This window comes from Phalaenopsis equestris, unplaced genomic scaffold (genome assembly GCF_001263595.1).
Source record: "Phalaenopsis equestris unplaced genomic scaffold, ASM126359v1 Scaffold000090, whole genome shotgun sequence".
NCBI classification, from domain to species: Eukaryota; Viridiplantae; Streptophyta; class Magnoliopsida; order Asparagales; family Orchidaceae; genus Phalaenopsis; species Phalaenopsis equestris.
In genome coordinates, this window is record NW_018164532.1 from 796,442 (window position 1) to 811,771 (window position 15,330).

The 15,330-nt window shown below is 34.3% G+C and overlaps 3 protein-coding genes across 3 annotated transcripts in view; 1 reads left to right on the top strand and 2 right to left on the bottom strand.

Annotated features, from left to right (window-relative positions):
• LOC110020096 (protein ROOT PRIMORDIUM DEFECTIVE 1) overlaps nucleotides 1-236 on the bottom strand; it is a 2,540-nt gene extending 2,304 nt beyond the window's left edge. The window contains exon 1 of the mRNA XM_020718074.1: nucleotides 1-236. This exon is cut by the window's left edge and continues 2 nt beyond it. Coding sequence (XP_020573733.1) covers nucleotides 1-182 — 182 coding nt within the window. The 5' untranslated portion in view covers nucleotides 183-236.
• Nucleotides 237-3,542: 3,306 nt separating this feature from the next.
• On the top strand, nucleotides 3,543-5,799 carry LOC110020039 (patellin-1-like). The gene is made up of 2 exons (XM_020717996.1): nucleotides 3,543-3,953; nucleotides 5,469-5,799. Exons 1-2 carry the CDS (start codon nucleotides 3,747-3,749, stop codon nucleotides 5,664-5,666), a joined length of 405 nt encoding a protein of 134 aa, XP_020573655.1. The 5' UTR covers nucleotides 3,543-3,746; the 3' UTR covers nucleotides 5,667-5,799.
• A 333-nt stretch (nucleotides 5,800-6,132) lies between these two features.
• LOC110020008 lies at nucleotides 6,133-15,075 on the bottom strand. The gene is made up of 3 exons (XM_020717948.1): nucleotides 14,971-15,075; nucleotides 13,151-14,591; nucleotides 6,133-7,315 (listed from the first exon to the last, which is right to left on the bottom strand). The coding sequence occupies exons 1-3, from the start codon at nucleotides 14,984-14,986 to the stop codon at nucleotides 6,280-6,282; spliced, it is 2,493 nt and encodes an 830-aa protein (XP_020573607.1). The 5' UTR covers nucleotides 14,987-15,075; the 3' UTR covers nucleotides 6,133-6,279.
• Between the last annotated feature and the right edge of the window lie 255 nt (nucleotides 15,076-15,330).

The following is a 15,330-nucleotide window of genomic DNA, read 5'->3' on the forward strand; positions in this document are numbered from 1 at the left end:
AGTATTTGCTTGATCTGGTTGTTCACGATCCAGCGGCGGTTGCGAGAGAGAGCGGATTCGAGGGTCGGGTCCTTCTTCATCGACCAGAGAGCGAGGCCACGCAGGAGTATTCTAGGGTTTGGGTTTAGGATTGGGGGAAGGAGAAGGGGGTACAGAAGAGCGGCGGATCTCCGCAAAAACATGGCTGCAGTGGAGATGAGAATGGGAACCTTTTGTGAAATTATTAGATGTGAAAGTCTACAATAAAAATCATACATTTTCAAAGTGAGACGTGTGATTCAAGAAAAAATATTACATAAGGAGTAAGTATTCTAACGGTGGGGTGTCACATATATAATGATCCCATCGTGACGTCACGTGGCTCCCACTATTAGAGTACTGATACATCAGTGTTCAGGATTATTAGATGTGAAAGTCTACAATAAAAATCATACGTTTTCAAAGTGAGATGTGTGATTCAAGAAAATATATTACATCAGGAGTAAGTACTCTAACGGTGGGGTGTCACATATGTAATGATCCCATCGTGACGTCACGTGGCTCCCCACTATTGGAATACTGATACATCAATGCTCAGTTAATATTTTTTCGTGATTAAAAAGTTAAAAATTAATGAAATTATTGATACTAAAATGATTTGACACATATGAGTTGGTTATTATGTGGTCAAAATTAATCAAGAACTAATTTTTTTAAGGTCTCATGTCTTCTTATAATGATAAATTATTCATTAATTTAAATTTGCTTTGATGCCTCCATTTCTAATAAATCATTATTGTTGTATTTTTATTGTTTCTATTACTTAATTCTATTATAAAATTAATGGAAAATTATTTTATTGATAGGATTTTCAAGTTTTAGGAAATATAAACTTTTAGAACTTTTGTTGGTTCTGAAGTCTTGTACTTCAACAATGTATCATATTATTTTCCACTTAGATCACAAAGAGAGAGTAGTTATGGAAGAAAATTTTAGAAGTGTACAAGGCATGGGTAAGTAGAAGACCGTAACTTCTTCAAGTAAATTGATCAATTGGAGGATTCTACCTCAAATAGTGACCAGATGTGGAGCTTATTTTGGATAAAAATTTAACCCATATGATTGATCGTTTGGAGTTTAAAATTAATATTATGACAATATAACGTGTCACTATTGTGTTTTTGTTTATCATTATTTTGATTTTTGTGTTACTCATTGCTAACTGAGATACAACCTTTCGATATATTATTTGAAATTGTGAGTTTTTTGGAATTTTGAATGTATTTTATGTTAACATGTATGAGTCATAAGGTTTAAATAGTTATCTTACAAATAACACAATTATATAAGGGCAGTACTCTTTTTTTATTATTACTTTTTTATTTTTTTATAAACTGTTGCAACTCAGCTAATGCACAACTAAACTAACCAAATAGATGCACGGCTTCACTAACAACAACTTCCTCATGGTAGCTTCGTCTGTAATTGTTGTGCAATAGCTTCTTCAAATAGTTTTTGTTGCCCTAAACAGACCCTTTGATGATGATCTAAATATCTTAGATAAAATATATTTAAGAAGGTAATTGCAATAATATAGTTGTATTTTCGATATTCGTCGTCTCTTTTGTCAAAGAATTCACAATAATATAGATATTGAAATATTAACATTATACAAAAATTTAACACACAAAGATAAAAGGACTGACCGAGGAGATACAAAAGATTTTTTATGTGGAAAACTCAAAATGACCATAATGATCAATCAAGTTGAAATGATTATATTATTCATATGTACGTTATAAGACATTCCCTGCCATTGAACAGAAAAAAATAATGTAACAAGAGTGAAAGTTATTGACTTGGCTTTCACAAGAGGAGTAATAGCGACAATGGAAGATTAATGGCAAGGGTTGTATCATGAAGATCTAAAGTTTGCATCACTAAAGACAGTGGTCTAATGAAAGTGGTGATGAACACCGAGTAGTGGTGGCTCTACGATGGTGGCTTAGTAGAAGCAACAAACGAACAATTACAGTTCGCCAATGAGTGTTCGAAGATGATAGCGACAGTGTCATTTAGATGGCGGTGGTTTGGAAATTGCAATGGTGACCTAGCGATGATAGTGATGGCCTGATGGTGGTGGTCGAATGATAGTGGCTTAGTGGAAATAATCATCTTATGATGGTTTTGTGGTAGTATTTGAGTGACGGTGGTCTGATGATAGCAGTATAACGGCAACAACACTATTGGTGGTGACAGTGCTAACCAAATGACGATAATCTAATAGTTGTGGGGGTCGTGTAACAATGATCCAATTACAACAATAGCCAAGTGATAGTGACACGACATTGCGAGTGGTTTTCCGACGACAGCTTTGGTCCAACAATGTCGGTACATCAATGACAATGACGGTTCAACGAAGGTCACAACACGATAACTATGGTCCAGCGATGGTGTAGATCGAGAATCCTTGAGGGTTTAAAGTTTTCTTAAGTCTTCTCATTCATGTTCATGCCAACCCTTATGATGATAGTAGGCATCTATTTATAAATTTTGAGAGTGACATCATTCATAAATACTATTTGAATACATATCTCTTTAGCATATGGTGAAGAATAATTTTTTTTTTGATTGGATAATGTTTATGAGTATTTGAGCGTCTTAATGATATTTAAATTAAGCAATCTTCGACTCATTAAATTAAGCAATCTTGGGTATATATGCAAAAAAATAATAAAAAAAAATATTACATATATAAATAAATAAACATTTTTCTTTTTTTCCCCCCTCAATTCCGTGTTTGAGAAGCAAAAATTTGTGACATCTAATCTTGCAAACAACTTATAATTTTTGAGTACTATTAAATAAACCAACAAATATATATATATATATATATATATATATGTCGGCACTATTTTTGGTGTGGAGTTTGCCTATATATATATATTAACTAATGAGCTGTGGACAGAAATGTAACGTCCATTTTCTAGCTTTTCTTTATTGGGGTTTGAGATTTACAATAAACCCTTTCGCTCTCTACACAGCTCATCAAATCATTTTTAGCAAACTCACAAGTTCTTAATCTTGTGCAAAAAAAAAAATTACATAAATACCACATGGTTTTCATGTATGTGCTCATTTAACATATCAAAAGCTAATGAAAAAGATATTGAGCCGACTTTGAGTGAGCCGGTCTTGAGCATAGCCCGGCTTCATTTATGTCAATCCGATCCCGATCTAAGCTAAAATTCGAATCAATTTTGGAGAAAGTAATGATATTAGAGCTAAATTCATAGCCCTAACTTCACTAGGACTGTTAATAATCTGATTTCAAACCGAGCTGAGGTTGGCTAAAAAAAAATTATTACAAAATTTTCGCTCGAAGCTCAGCTACTATATTTCGATCCGAGCGAAAATTTGAATCTAGAAACTCTCTTTAAGCTAAATTCACAGCCCTAATCATGTCAAGGTATATTTATAAAAAAGGTAGTTTGCAAGGGATAGATATATAAATGCATAAGAATATTGGGGGGAGTATGTAAATCAATAGATGCCTCCAAAAAAAAGCCATTTTTTTCGTCCGGCCACCTATTACGGAGCGAGGAAAAAAAGGGATCTTCGCTGTTCAAATCTGTTATAAAATTCATGGAGGTTTCTCCTCACCGGTCATCCCCAATTCCTCTATCGCCGGATTCTTCTTCTTTTCCGGCGGCTTCCCCCTCCGTCTCTCTCCTCGCCTCTCAGTTTCTGTTCTCGGAATATAAAGAATGGGGGGCTGCGCCACCAAGCCCGTTGTGTTGAAGGAGGAGGCTCCTAAGACCGCCGAGGATCCCACAGCCGCCCCAGCCACCGACGCCGGTGATGCCGGCGGCGGATCTGTCGATGATGCGGCCAAGGATGTGACCGGCGGGGAGGAGAGTAAGGAGGAGGCCGTTGAGGGCCGTAAATCGCTTGGCAATTTCTTTGCGGAGAAGGTGGTGATTTTTTTTCAATTATTAATTGGATTTTAATTAGAATTTTATGTTAGATTTTGTTAAGTAATGTTATTAGATATGTAAATACTCTTTGATCAAAGAGTGCGTTTGGGGGGTGGCGGTGAAGTGATGGCGTGATATCACACCGTAGTTTCTTTTCTTGTAAAACTGTGTCTTGCCATCATTCTCAAAAAACTGTGTTTTCTCATCAAATCTAGCAACTTGCAGTAGCTGCTAGAATGCTAACGGTCTGATCTTTTCACCAAAAAAAAAAAAAAACAAAAGCAAAAACTTGCAATAGTCACCACAATATTTTGAATAGCAATTTCTTCTTCAACAGCTTCACAACTATTTCTTCAAACATTCAAAGCTGTCACAAACAAACCCGAACTCTCATTCTTGAGTTTTTGCAGGATTTGGTAAACCGTTAAAGTTATTAAAACAAGATTAATAGATGGTTTAAAAAGTATGATATTGCAAAATAATATTTGGATTGATCTCATTTATGTATTTAAAATTTTAGATTTGGTGTTTTCTCAATAAAAAGCATATTATAGTAATTTTTTATTGGGTTTTTATTTCTTAATGCGTAATTAATTATGAATTAAATATTCGTAATATAAAAATATGGAAGATTTAAATTCATTCAACTTAATTCCTATGTATTTACTTATCCAACACCTAAACAAAATAAAGCTGTATTTTACTTTTTTTTTTTTTTAGTTGAAATAATGGTGTTTTATGTGACATGAAATATTTGGATGGTGTAGATGTTGAATGTAAAGTTTATGTATTAGATGTGCAAATACATGGGAGTGGGGTTGTATACCGGTATGCATGTAAATAGAGCTATCAAAAACGTTTGTTGTTCACAAGCAGTTCATGTTCGGATTATTAAGTAGCTCGTTGTTTGTGAATAATTCGTGTACATTTGGTTAAGTTGCTCGTATTTCAATCGTTCGTTAAGTAAATGAGTCGAGCATGAATAGCTCTTTGTTTGATTGTGTTTTAACCTGTTTGGCTCAAAATAAATAAATTATATATATTATTTGTATATAATATATTATATATATTTATATATCTAGGTTTAAATCAGAACAATTTGTGTGGTCTTGCAGTTTTGCACCTTCTATTGGTGCATGTTTGAATCCTACACCCTATATGTATTTCTAATTAGATTTAACGAGCTAATTTTGAGCGGAATACTAACAATAATATGTAAATTTAGTCGAACATGAACACACTATTCACGAGCAATTTCGAAAGAGCCAAACACAAACCAAAACACAAGTCAATTTCGAGTCGAACACTAACACCAATATGCAAATGAACACACTATTCATCTATTTCGAACACAAGCAAAATTTTCAACGATCCGAACACGAGCCAAGCCTAAACTCGCTCAAGCTCGGCTCCTTTAGGGCTCCACATGTAAATGCCCCAATCTTTACATTCATTCATTTTCATATTTCTCTGCTGTGCTAATTCGATGCACTTTACTTTGACGCCTGAAAGGCCGAAGAGAAGACTGCAGCTACCGTGGAAGAGAAGACCAAGGAAGAGAAGGAAGAAGCCAAGCCGGAGCAGCAGGCCGAAGAGAAGACTGCGGCTATTGAGGAGGAGAAGACCAAGGAAGAGAAGGAAGAAGCCAAGCCGGAGCAGCAGGCTGAGGAGAAGACTGCTGCTGCTGCTGCTGCTGAGCAGCAGAAATAAATAATAAAAGAGCTCAAAAAGGCTCTGTAATATTTTGATTTAATTGGATTTCTTTGAACATCCTTATTATATTTATGTGGCTTCATTGATTCATTATTTGGACTTCTGTTATGTTTCTGTTGATTAAAGTTGCTGGGCATTGATGTAATTTTGGAAGATTTACATATACTTTATATATTTATATATCAAACATTCTGTTTTATTCAAGAGTGAAAAAGGTGTATTTCACTTTTTAAAAATTAATGATAGTGACATTTTTGATATGTTATATAGCAGATTTCATGAGTTCGATAATTCAGAATATAAGCATAACTAGAAAAAAAAAATTACAAATATGCCAAGGATAAGACCAGAGGGTATTTTTGTAAAAAAGGCCATCAAACTCTGCATTCCAAACAAAAAAATAAAAAAAAAAAAAAAGTTAATGCCATTCTAAAGGATGGAAAAAAGGGTAATTTATTCTGCCTGCTTTTGTCATTTATTACAAATATAAACCAAAAAAATAAAATTTTGCAAAGCAAAAAAGAAATGCTTCCATATGAAAATTTGCCTATTGCTATTTGCATGTAGGAAGAAAGAACTAATCTCTATAGAACATCAAGATGCAAAATTTTCACCCCTTTAGCCTTGAATCTCCAGCTTTCATCACCTGACGCACAATTCTTTCTGCAAACAATTGCTTATCATCTTCATCCGGTGTTACAAAAGCATGGTTCTTCAAGCCAGTCCTCAACTTGAGCTTCTGTGAAGCCTTCTGATTTTCATTTCTGGAGCAATCTACCAGGCCATTAAAATCCCTCTCTTTCTCCTTATCATCTTCCTTTTTGCCATCCCAAGAATCCAAAATCTTTAGCAGCAGAGAACTATCATCCGGGCTTTGTTCTCTTCTTCCTGATCTATCAGAGGGTGGACAAATCTCCTCTTCTGAATCAGTATATTCATCATCAGAGAGGGAAACTGGGCTGTATTCCCTGCCATTTTCATCACTGGGAGGGTTGGATAGAGGAGGTCCAAGCTCATCCCAAGCAGAGTCGTCGAACCGACTGTTCTCCGTTAAAGCTTGTTGACCTTCGCCGTCTTCTTCCTTCGCCTCTTTGATCTCAGAAGACTGAATGTAAGAGTTTTCTATTCTTATGTCAGGCATTATCTTCAGTAAAGCTGCAAGTTTTGGGTAGCCTAGAGCATTGCAATCCAATATATAGCCGTATTTTTTAACAAATTCAGGTTGGAAAATGCTAATGTTAAAACCAGAGGGGTTTTTCTGTAAAAGATCCTCCAGCAATTTGGAGCAATGGGATAGTATTTCATCTCTGCTGTGAGGTACAGCCTTTTTTCCTGCAGTTCCATTCTGAGAAAATCCTATAGAAACAGAGTTATGCTCTTCCTTTTCTTCATCTTGGAGTTTCGGGGAATCGGGCTTAGTTTTTGCAGGAAAAAGTGAACTTAATCCATTTAAATGATATGGTTGGGATAGAATAGATTTCTTCTTTGCAGTAACAGTAACTTTAAAAGGAAATTTCTGGGATGCAGTTTCTTCCACCCATTTCTTCTCCAAGAACAAAATATTACCTAACTGAGAAAGATTGTTATTGTTGAGTTCTTTGAGAGATGAAGGCCCTTCATTCTGTAACATTTGTAGAAACTGCTCCCTGATTGGGGAAAACGAACAGAGGTGAGGAAGAAAGCATATGTTTAAGGGGGTGTTTCGTAGCATAGTTTCAAGATGATTTAGCCATGAATTTAGTGTAAATCCAGCCAAACATAAAATAAATAAAAAAATATCCGACGCTCCATTATATCAAATTTTTTGTGTTCGGTCTTTCCTTACCATGTTCTGTCTTTTATACGGAGTAAATCCGAATTTACTAAATCCGATTGTAAGGTAGATTTAAGAATATCTTTCATCATGTTGTGAGCGTCGTCTCTATCGCCATCTCCGTCAATATAAATCTGGATTTATCAAATTTACTAAATCCTATTAATGTAAAAATCTAAAGCTACCAAAGAAACCAAAAAAAAAAGTTACATTTGAGATTCTCTCCGTACATTTGGGAATTTATGTATGGTGTTGCAAAAACCTTCAGATGATAATTATTTAAAATAATGACATGTAATAATATTAATTTTAGTAAGATTGCAGAGATTTCATCCATTTGGATTAGGTTGCGGAGTGTCAGTCGCAAGCAATGCCTTGGCAAACTATAATCCTCATCACAACTTAATTCAGATGTGAGAGAAAACCTTTACGCACTTCTGTTGATAGTAGGATTTGGTTGTGATACATCGCTTTCGTGAACCCCCTAGCACTAGAAAAGTTCAAATTTGATATGGTTCAATGATTGGTTATATACACCTAATACCTTTCCCAATCCTCCGGGCCAATGCTCTTTCTATAAAGTTTCTCTCAAATAAGTAATACTTCTAATAATGTACTTTTCCACTAAATATCTAACATGCACATCCAAAGTCCCCAAATTCCATATGTAATTTAATTTCCAAAGAAACCATTAAAACACTTTCCGCAAAAATAGCTTGAGTTGTTGCACTTAACTCGTATGTAGAAAAGGTAATATAATGAATGACCAAGTTAACCTTTTAAAAGAACTAATTTGAAGAGGTTCATCAAGCACCACATTAATAAAAAAAAGGTCATAATGCCGAGGTCAAAGATGACAATTTTCTATACAATGGTCAAAGAAGAAGAAGCGTGAAATCTAAAAATATATCTTCAAGACAAGATCGTTGGCTCCAAAAATTCACGACCGCTCCCAATGAACTCTCAACAATAATTTTTAATTTTATTTATTGAGAGATTTGGAGGGTTGAATTTTCAGAAGGTAGATTGAATTGTGGAAAAGACACTACTCAGATATTTCACCCTCATTTAGCGAGGACTTATTGATCTGGTGTTCGAGGTTTCCCACCATAGGCATAAAGCCCCTATGGTTAATTACCCCTCTCGATAACAGGACAACACTTTCAATTAAAACTAGTCATTAAGAACTGAATATTCAACATATAATAGCAGTAGACTTAAGATTTATGTTGTAGAATTCATCACTTGAAGCTTAAAACAGATGGTGGAGGAATGAAGCTGAAACTCAATCAAGATCCCATGGTTTTGTCATCCCAAGGTCATCGTGGTCACTGATCTAATTAGTCAAAAAAGCTAGTTGACTCAACCTAACAGAAGGATTCTTGTCGGCGGCCATGAGCTGCATCGTCCAAGGGATCCTTGTAGATTTGTCTAAGGGGATAAATTTAAGTCGACCTTAGCTAACAGAAGGTTTTTTGTCAATCAATTATATCATTATAATTCACAACTCAAATGATAGAAAGCCGATAGGGAACAAACGGGTTGTGGTCGTGACCGTGAGATAATCGTGTCATTTGACGGCAACCACCTAAACAGAGGGCTTTGGTTGTAACCGCTATTTTGTGGTGTCATTTGGCGGCAGAACCACGCGAGCAGTGAATTAGGCCACGTCCTTAATAGCATGTGATTGCATTGAATGTGAATATATTTTGATATTTTTGTGAGCTAAAATTAATCGGACATTTGTAACTCTCAAGAAACTTTTGTGGATGATAGATGGATTTTACTTTTAACTTTTAGTGATTTAATTTTAACTTAAATATTTGGTTGGTTACTTTGTAAATATTGATTTAAAAATTTGACCACTCCGGTTAAAATCTTTGATCAACACGACCATCATCAGAGTTTTAAGCATTTAAAACATTTGTATTTGAAAGAGCATTTAGTTTCATTGATTTAAACCTTTTTTGAGAATATAAGTATTGTCTACTCCAATCCTAATAACTAAAAGGATCAGACTAGATGATTTGAACTTGTAAATTTTTATCTTTAGGATTTGAACATTTATTTCAAAATTAATAGACTCGTCGACTCTAATCCTTATGAGAAGGAAGATTGCACTAGTGAGATGGGACTTACAGCCTTATCCTATAGACAAGACGACCAAATTAGCCCGCACAAAATTCTCAAACCCAATATTTAAACCTTTAATATTTTGGTTAGAGCACATGCGGGAATTTAATTTTTTTATATTTGAAAAGCTGAAAAATTTCGAGATATTTCATTGAACTTAGGGTATCCCTGAGAAGTTTAGATATGCTTTGAAAAATTTTCATATGATTTCAAGCTATGAACTCTTGTTTGGATTTTAATTTATTGAATTACATGCAATGTTATATCTTTAGGCTTTAAGAAAAACTGTCTTTTGTTCGCTAGCAGATATGTTGTAAATCCGATGGCGGAATTGAAATATTAATTCCTCATTTTAACTTCTAAAAATGGCAATCATGTCTTAAACATAGCCCCAATTTGTGATATTTAACATTTAAGTTAGATTCAGCCCCTCTAAGCTTCTATCCAATCAAGCTTAGCCCCATTTTATGTTTTCAAATAGATCAAATAAAGATTCATATATATATATATATATATATAAAATTTAATTATATTCAAATATGATCGAATTTGAAGCCAAAGAGAAGTCCAATTATATTATATTAATTGACGAGTCATTCAATTTTTTATGACTCTTATGCAATTATAAAATTGATGTAAGTGAAACTTTATGTGATTTATTTGAAAACATAAAATTAGGCTAAGCTTGATCGAATTTGAAGCCAAAGAGAAGTCCAACTATATTATATTAATTGACGAGTCATTCAATTTTTTATGACTCTTATGCAATTATAAAATTGATGTAAGTGAAACTTTATGTGATTTATTTGAAAACATAAAATTAGGCTAAGCTTGATCGAATTTGAAGCCAAAGAGAAGTCCAACTATATTATATTAATTGACGAGTCATTCAATTTTTTATGATTCTTATGCAATTATAAAATTGATGTAAATGAATATTTATGTGATTTATTTGAAAAGATAAAATTAGGCTAAGCTTGATCGAATTTGAAGCCAATGAGAAGTCTAATTATATTAATTGATGAGTCATTCTATTTTTTATGACTTTTATGCAAGTCTGAAGAGCCTTTAATTATCTTCATGAAATGATTTCACTATAGCTTAAGTATTATTCTATATTTTGTAATATCTATTTTCTTTTAATTTTATGTCATTTTTAAAGTCCAAAAAGTCCCAATTTTTATATTATTTACAAGTCCAATATCTTACAATAGAGAATTTTTCACAGCATAAGACAAATGAAAGAGAAAAAAAGGATCTCACACACAAATACCGTGCTTCTACATAATGCAGCTCTCAATATTCACAAATACAAAGCTGAGTAACTGGCAATAGAAAAATTTAACATGTAGAGTAAACCACATCAAATATTTTAAATTAAAAAAAAATATCCATACATGTTCATCATTAAACCAATGGAAAGAAAAACAATTATGTATTCTATAATAAATAAAAAATAATAATAACTTCACGAAGTAAAAATACTTGAATTTGCATGGATAAAAGAAAAAAATTGGGCAAAGTTGTTATAACCTAACACAAGTTCTATGGGAGAGAAAAGTAGAAAACGAAACTCATAAAAATATGTAGTTTGGTAGTGTAATCCCAAACCCCGTAGTTTGGTAGTGTAATCCCAGACCCCTTGGAGGATTATAAATATTGAAATGTTCCATTCTAATATAAACGTTCGTAGAAGGGAAACAAAACCACAACTCACCACAAAGAGGAAAGGGAAAGTTTGCAGACAATGAGAGAAAGGAGAATCAATAGGCAAAGAAAGAGTAGAAAAAAATGACAAGCTATCTTCCATCCTACAAATTAAGGGGCATTTACACGCATACCGCACAATTCTCATGTATTTACACATCTAAGACCTAAACTTTCAAATTTACATGCAAAACACTAATCTTTAATATCACATAAAACATTTTAAAAGTGAAGTACACCTTTTCATGCATAGTTTCATGCAAAGAAATTGTGTCGTATGTATGTTTCCCAAAAATTAAATGGACATATGGCTAGAAACCAACGACCAAGGATGCATTCAAATGTGATGCTAAATCAAAAGGTAAACAAAAAATTTTGAATATTCTAATAGTCTCAACAGTATTTTATCAACCTATAGTTTATCACATAATTCAAGCATTTGAAATCTATCTTTCTAGCAATATCATTAATATAAGGATGTTTCATGGTAGGCGGAGAAAAAAATAAAGATATGAGAGCTTAAAAAAATAAAAAATTTAGATCCTAATGCCAATCATCTCCCAGGCTCTTCTAAATAAAGATATGGGGGAACGATCTCGTGAGCCCCAATATCAATGAATATCTATGTATTAGAGTTGCCATTATTGAAAAATTCGAGTAAATTTGTTATGTGTTTTGTTGGAATTCATGTGATACAGAAGTTGCACCATACATTGCCTTACTGATAACATTACTCAAATATCAATTCATTATATTAGCACACATGTATTGCCAATATTTAAGTTAATCACCACACCGCCTTCCCAAGAATGTTTGCTTAATAAGTTCTTGAAAACTCGCATTCTTTTTGTGCGAAAAAACTGATAACATTACTCAAATATCAATTCATTATATTCGCACACAGGTATTGCCAATATTTAAGTTAATCACCATGCCGCCTTCCCAAGAATGTTTGCTTAATAAGTTCTTGAAAACTCGCATTCTTTTTGTGCAAAAAAATCCTTAGATTACACCAACACTGAGAAGGAACCCTTAATAAAGTTAAACTAAATTGCAAATGATTAGCTGTCCTACTTGTGCATATTTAAATCAAAAAGGTTAACCAGGCGGATTTAGTCTATGGTTTTCCCTGGGAGCCATAATACTGTGTCTGAATTCATAACAGTCAAATGAATATTAATTATAAAGTGAATATCTTTTATAATTTCTTTGCAAGCTGGCAAGCCTTACTTCTGGTCATTTTATTAGCATTTTTAGGTACTATGGATTGGGGTTGTAACAAGTAGAGTTATAATTTGTAGAACAACGTAGATTAAAGATAAAGAAAAGAGAGAATATCAACCAAGGCAATGCATAGACATAGTGCTATGATCTAAATAAATCAAACAAGTTGAAATGTTCTTAGCCAAATTTTACGAAGTGGGAATGTATAGAAACAAAAAAATAAATATTTCTATGTTGTAAATTTGAAACTCTTTAAAACAAACCTAAGCCTGTTTTATTTTGCTACCGCATAATTCGATCTAAGAAAGTTGGTCCCAACCTGTCCAAAATGTAGAGCTATTTCCAATAACAATGAGTTGTTTAAATGTGCAAATTTAGTAATTTGCAGATGATACTTTTGTCAGGATTAAACCACTAAAACAGATGTTGTGAATCATAATGCAAATTCATTCATTTTATATGTAGCACTGTGTTAAAAGGTTTGGCATTTGGAATGTAAAATGATTTTCTATAAAACATTGATTAAGCAAAGAGTAATGCTAGACAGCATAATAAAAATAAAATAAAAGTATAAAAAAAATTGCTGCATGCATATAACCATTACCTAGTTCTAGATTTCAATATAAGGTGAAAATTCTTGGGATCCAGTAAAAATGCTTCCAGTTCATCCCAGAAGTGAGAATTTGAGAATAGCTCATGAACTGCTGGATTGCTGTTTGAAAAAGGATGAGCTTTACCAGATTTGCAGGCTGCATCAATTTGTTGAGCCTTATCACTAGAGTCAGAATGGTCATCTTGCTCATTTGTACCATAAATCCATGATTTTGACCACCTTAAAATCGTGCCCAAAAGACCATCCCTTTGTTCATTTACATTATTGGACTTTTCAGATGGAAAACTGTTATCATCCTTTGCAATCGATTTCTCAGAACTTCCTTTTTCAAAAAAAAGATTATTTGGATCTTTAACCTCATCTTTTTGTTTAATTTGCATGAAAAGGCCAGAACTTTGCATGTTTGGTGCATTTTTACTATAGTCTTCATGACTTGAAGAATCTACCACCAATATATTATCATCTTTTTTGAGGACAGAACCAACTCTATGACCACGAAGCCTCTTCCATATCTTCTTTAGGAGCCCCTCTTTAACTTCAATGTTTTCCTTTTGCTGCAAAGCATTAGAAGGATCTAATATGGTTGGTCGAGCAACCGAATCACCTTTACGTCCTTCTAAACCAACCACCGGATGATTCTTAGAATTTAAATTGCTTTCCTTAAAGCTTGATGGATGCTCAGCAGAAATACTCATCTTATCCATCGGTGACTCTCCCTTCCTTGTAAAACCATTATCCTTATAAACACCATTGATACAAACCTCTTTACTTAACCTTGACCTAATATCAAATTGTTCCGCACCCTTTCTAAGCATGCTAACAACCAGAGGTTGTCGATCACCAGACAACGATGGGACAAACTTCAACAGGTTCAATGAAGCGAGAAAGAGAGAGAACTTCTTGTAACCAAAGAAATCCTTATCAATAGTTATGTTGTTTCTTTTAAGCTCGCTTCGAAGCTCCGTAAGGCTAATACCTTCGGGATAAGAATGCAACACCTGACGTATCGCATTCACCACTACCCTCGGAACTGGCCGAGGCTTCAACTCGGAAATCAATTCCATGGATTCCTCAGGTTGTGAAGTTGTGGGATGGTCAGAATCCGCAAAAGGATCATCAAGTAATCCTTTGAAATGGCCATACCAAGAACCATATAAACCATCGGGTGGATGGTTAAAATGTCGGACGGTAAGATTTTCTCCCTTAACCAATCCATTCCATGGCCACATAATAGTTGCAGCACTGCAAAGGACTCCAGAAGCAGTCTCTGTGCTAGCGAGAAGGATATTGTAGTTGCTCATCCTTAGCCGATGAAGAATGTTAGCGAAGTCCTTATCACCTGAGATCAAGAAGAAATGCGCTGGCGGAGGGTTCTGGTAAACCCAGTAGACAATGTCAGCCATGAAAGATCTGTCAGAACTGTTCTTCCCACCTACATATACAGGCTTATAAGAAGCTCAGAAGGTAAAGTATAAGACAATTATGCTACTGAGTAAAGCAAAACATTACATGTATCTTTCTTCACTAACAAATAAGAAAAAAGATTATCAATTTATTTCTTGCAGAGAAAATTACTTGTAAACAAAACATACCACCGAATTTTAAACACTTAGTTGCTATATGTAGAGGATCGATCCTCTTTCAGTTTTTTTTTTTTTAATTTATTCTAAAATAATTCAAATTGCTGAAGATAGTTCAAAAATTCTAAGAAAAAAAAAAACTGTATCAAGAAGAAAACATTAAATTCAAGCATTATTGTGGCAGCTAAACTTAGAAAACGAATTACAAAACGCAGAGGTTAAAGAGGTAACCTACTACAAGGAACATGGGTGAGGGAAATGCCAGTGGAGGTGAGCGCTTCCTGAGTAGTACGCGAGAGCTGGGCCACGTCCCCGAATGCTATGATGGTAATCGGCCCTTTAATGCCGCTTGATCGAATAGCCCAGGTGATCCGACTGGAGACTCGGTGAACGTTCACACCGATGGGAATGTTACAGTTCTCGAAATCCCACCATACCGTGATCTTCACATTCCTATTCTCCTCATCATAGTTCCTCCTCAATAAAGACGGCGAGCTGAAAGAAGAAGAAGAAGAAGAAGAAGAAGAGGAAGGAGAGGGACTTCCTTCGCTCCGCCGCCGATAAGCATCGTCGCCGGCGGCGGGGGGTAGG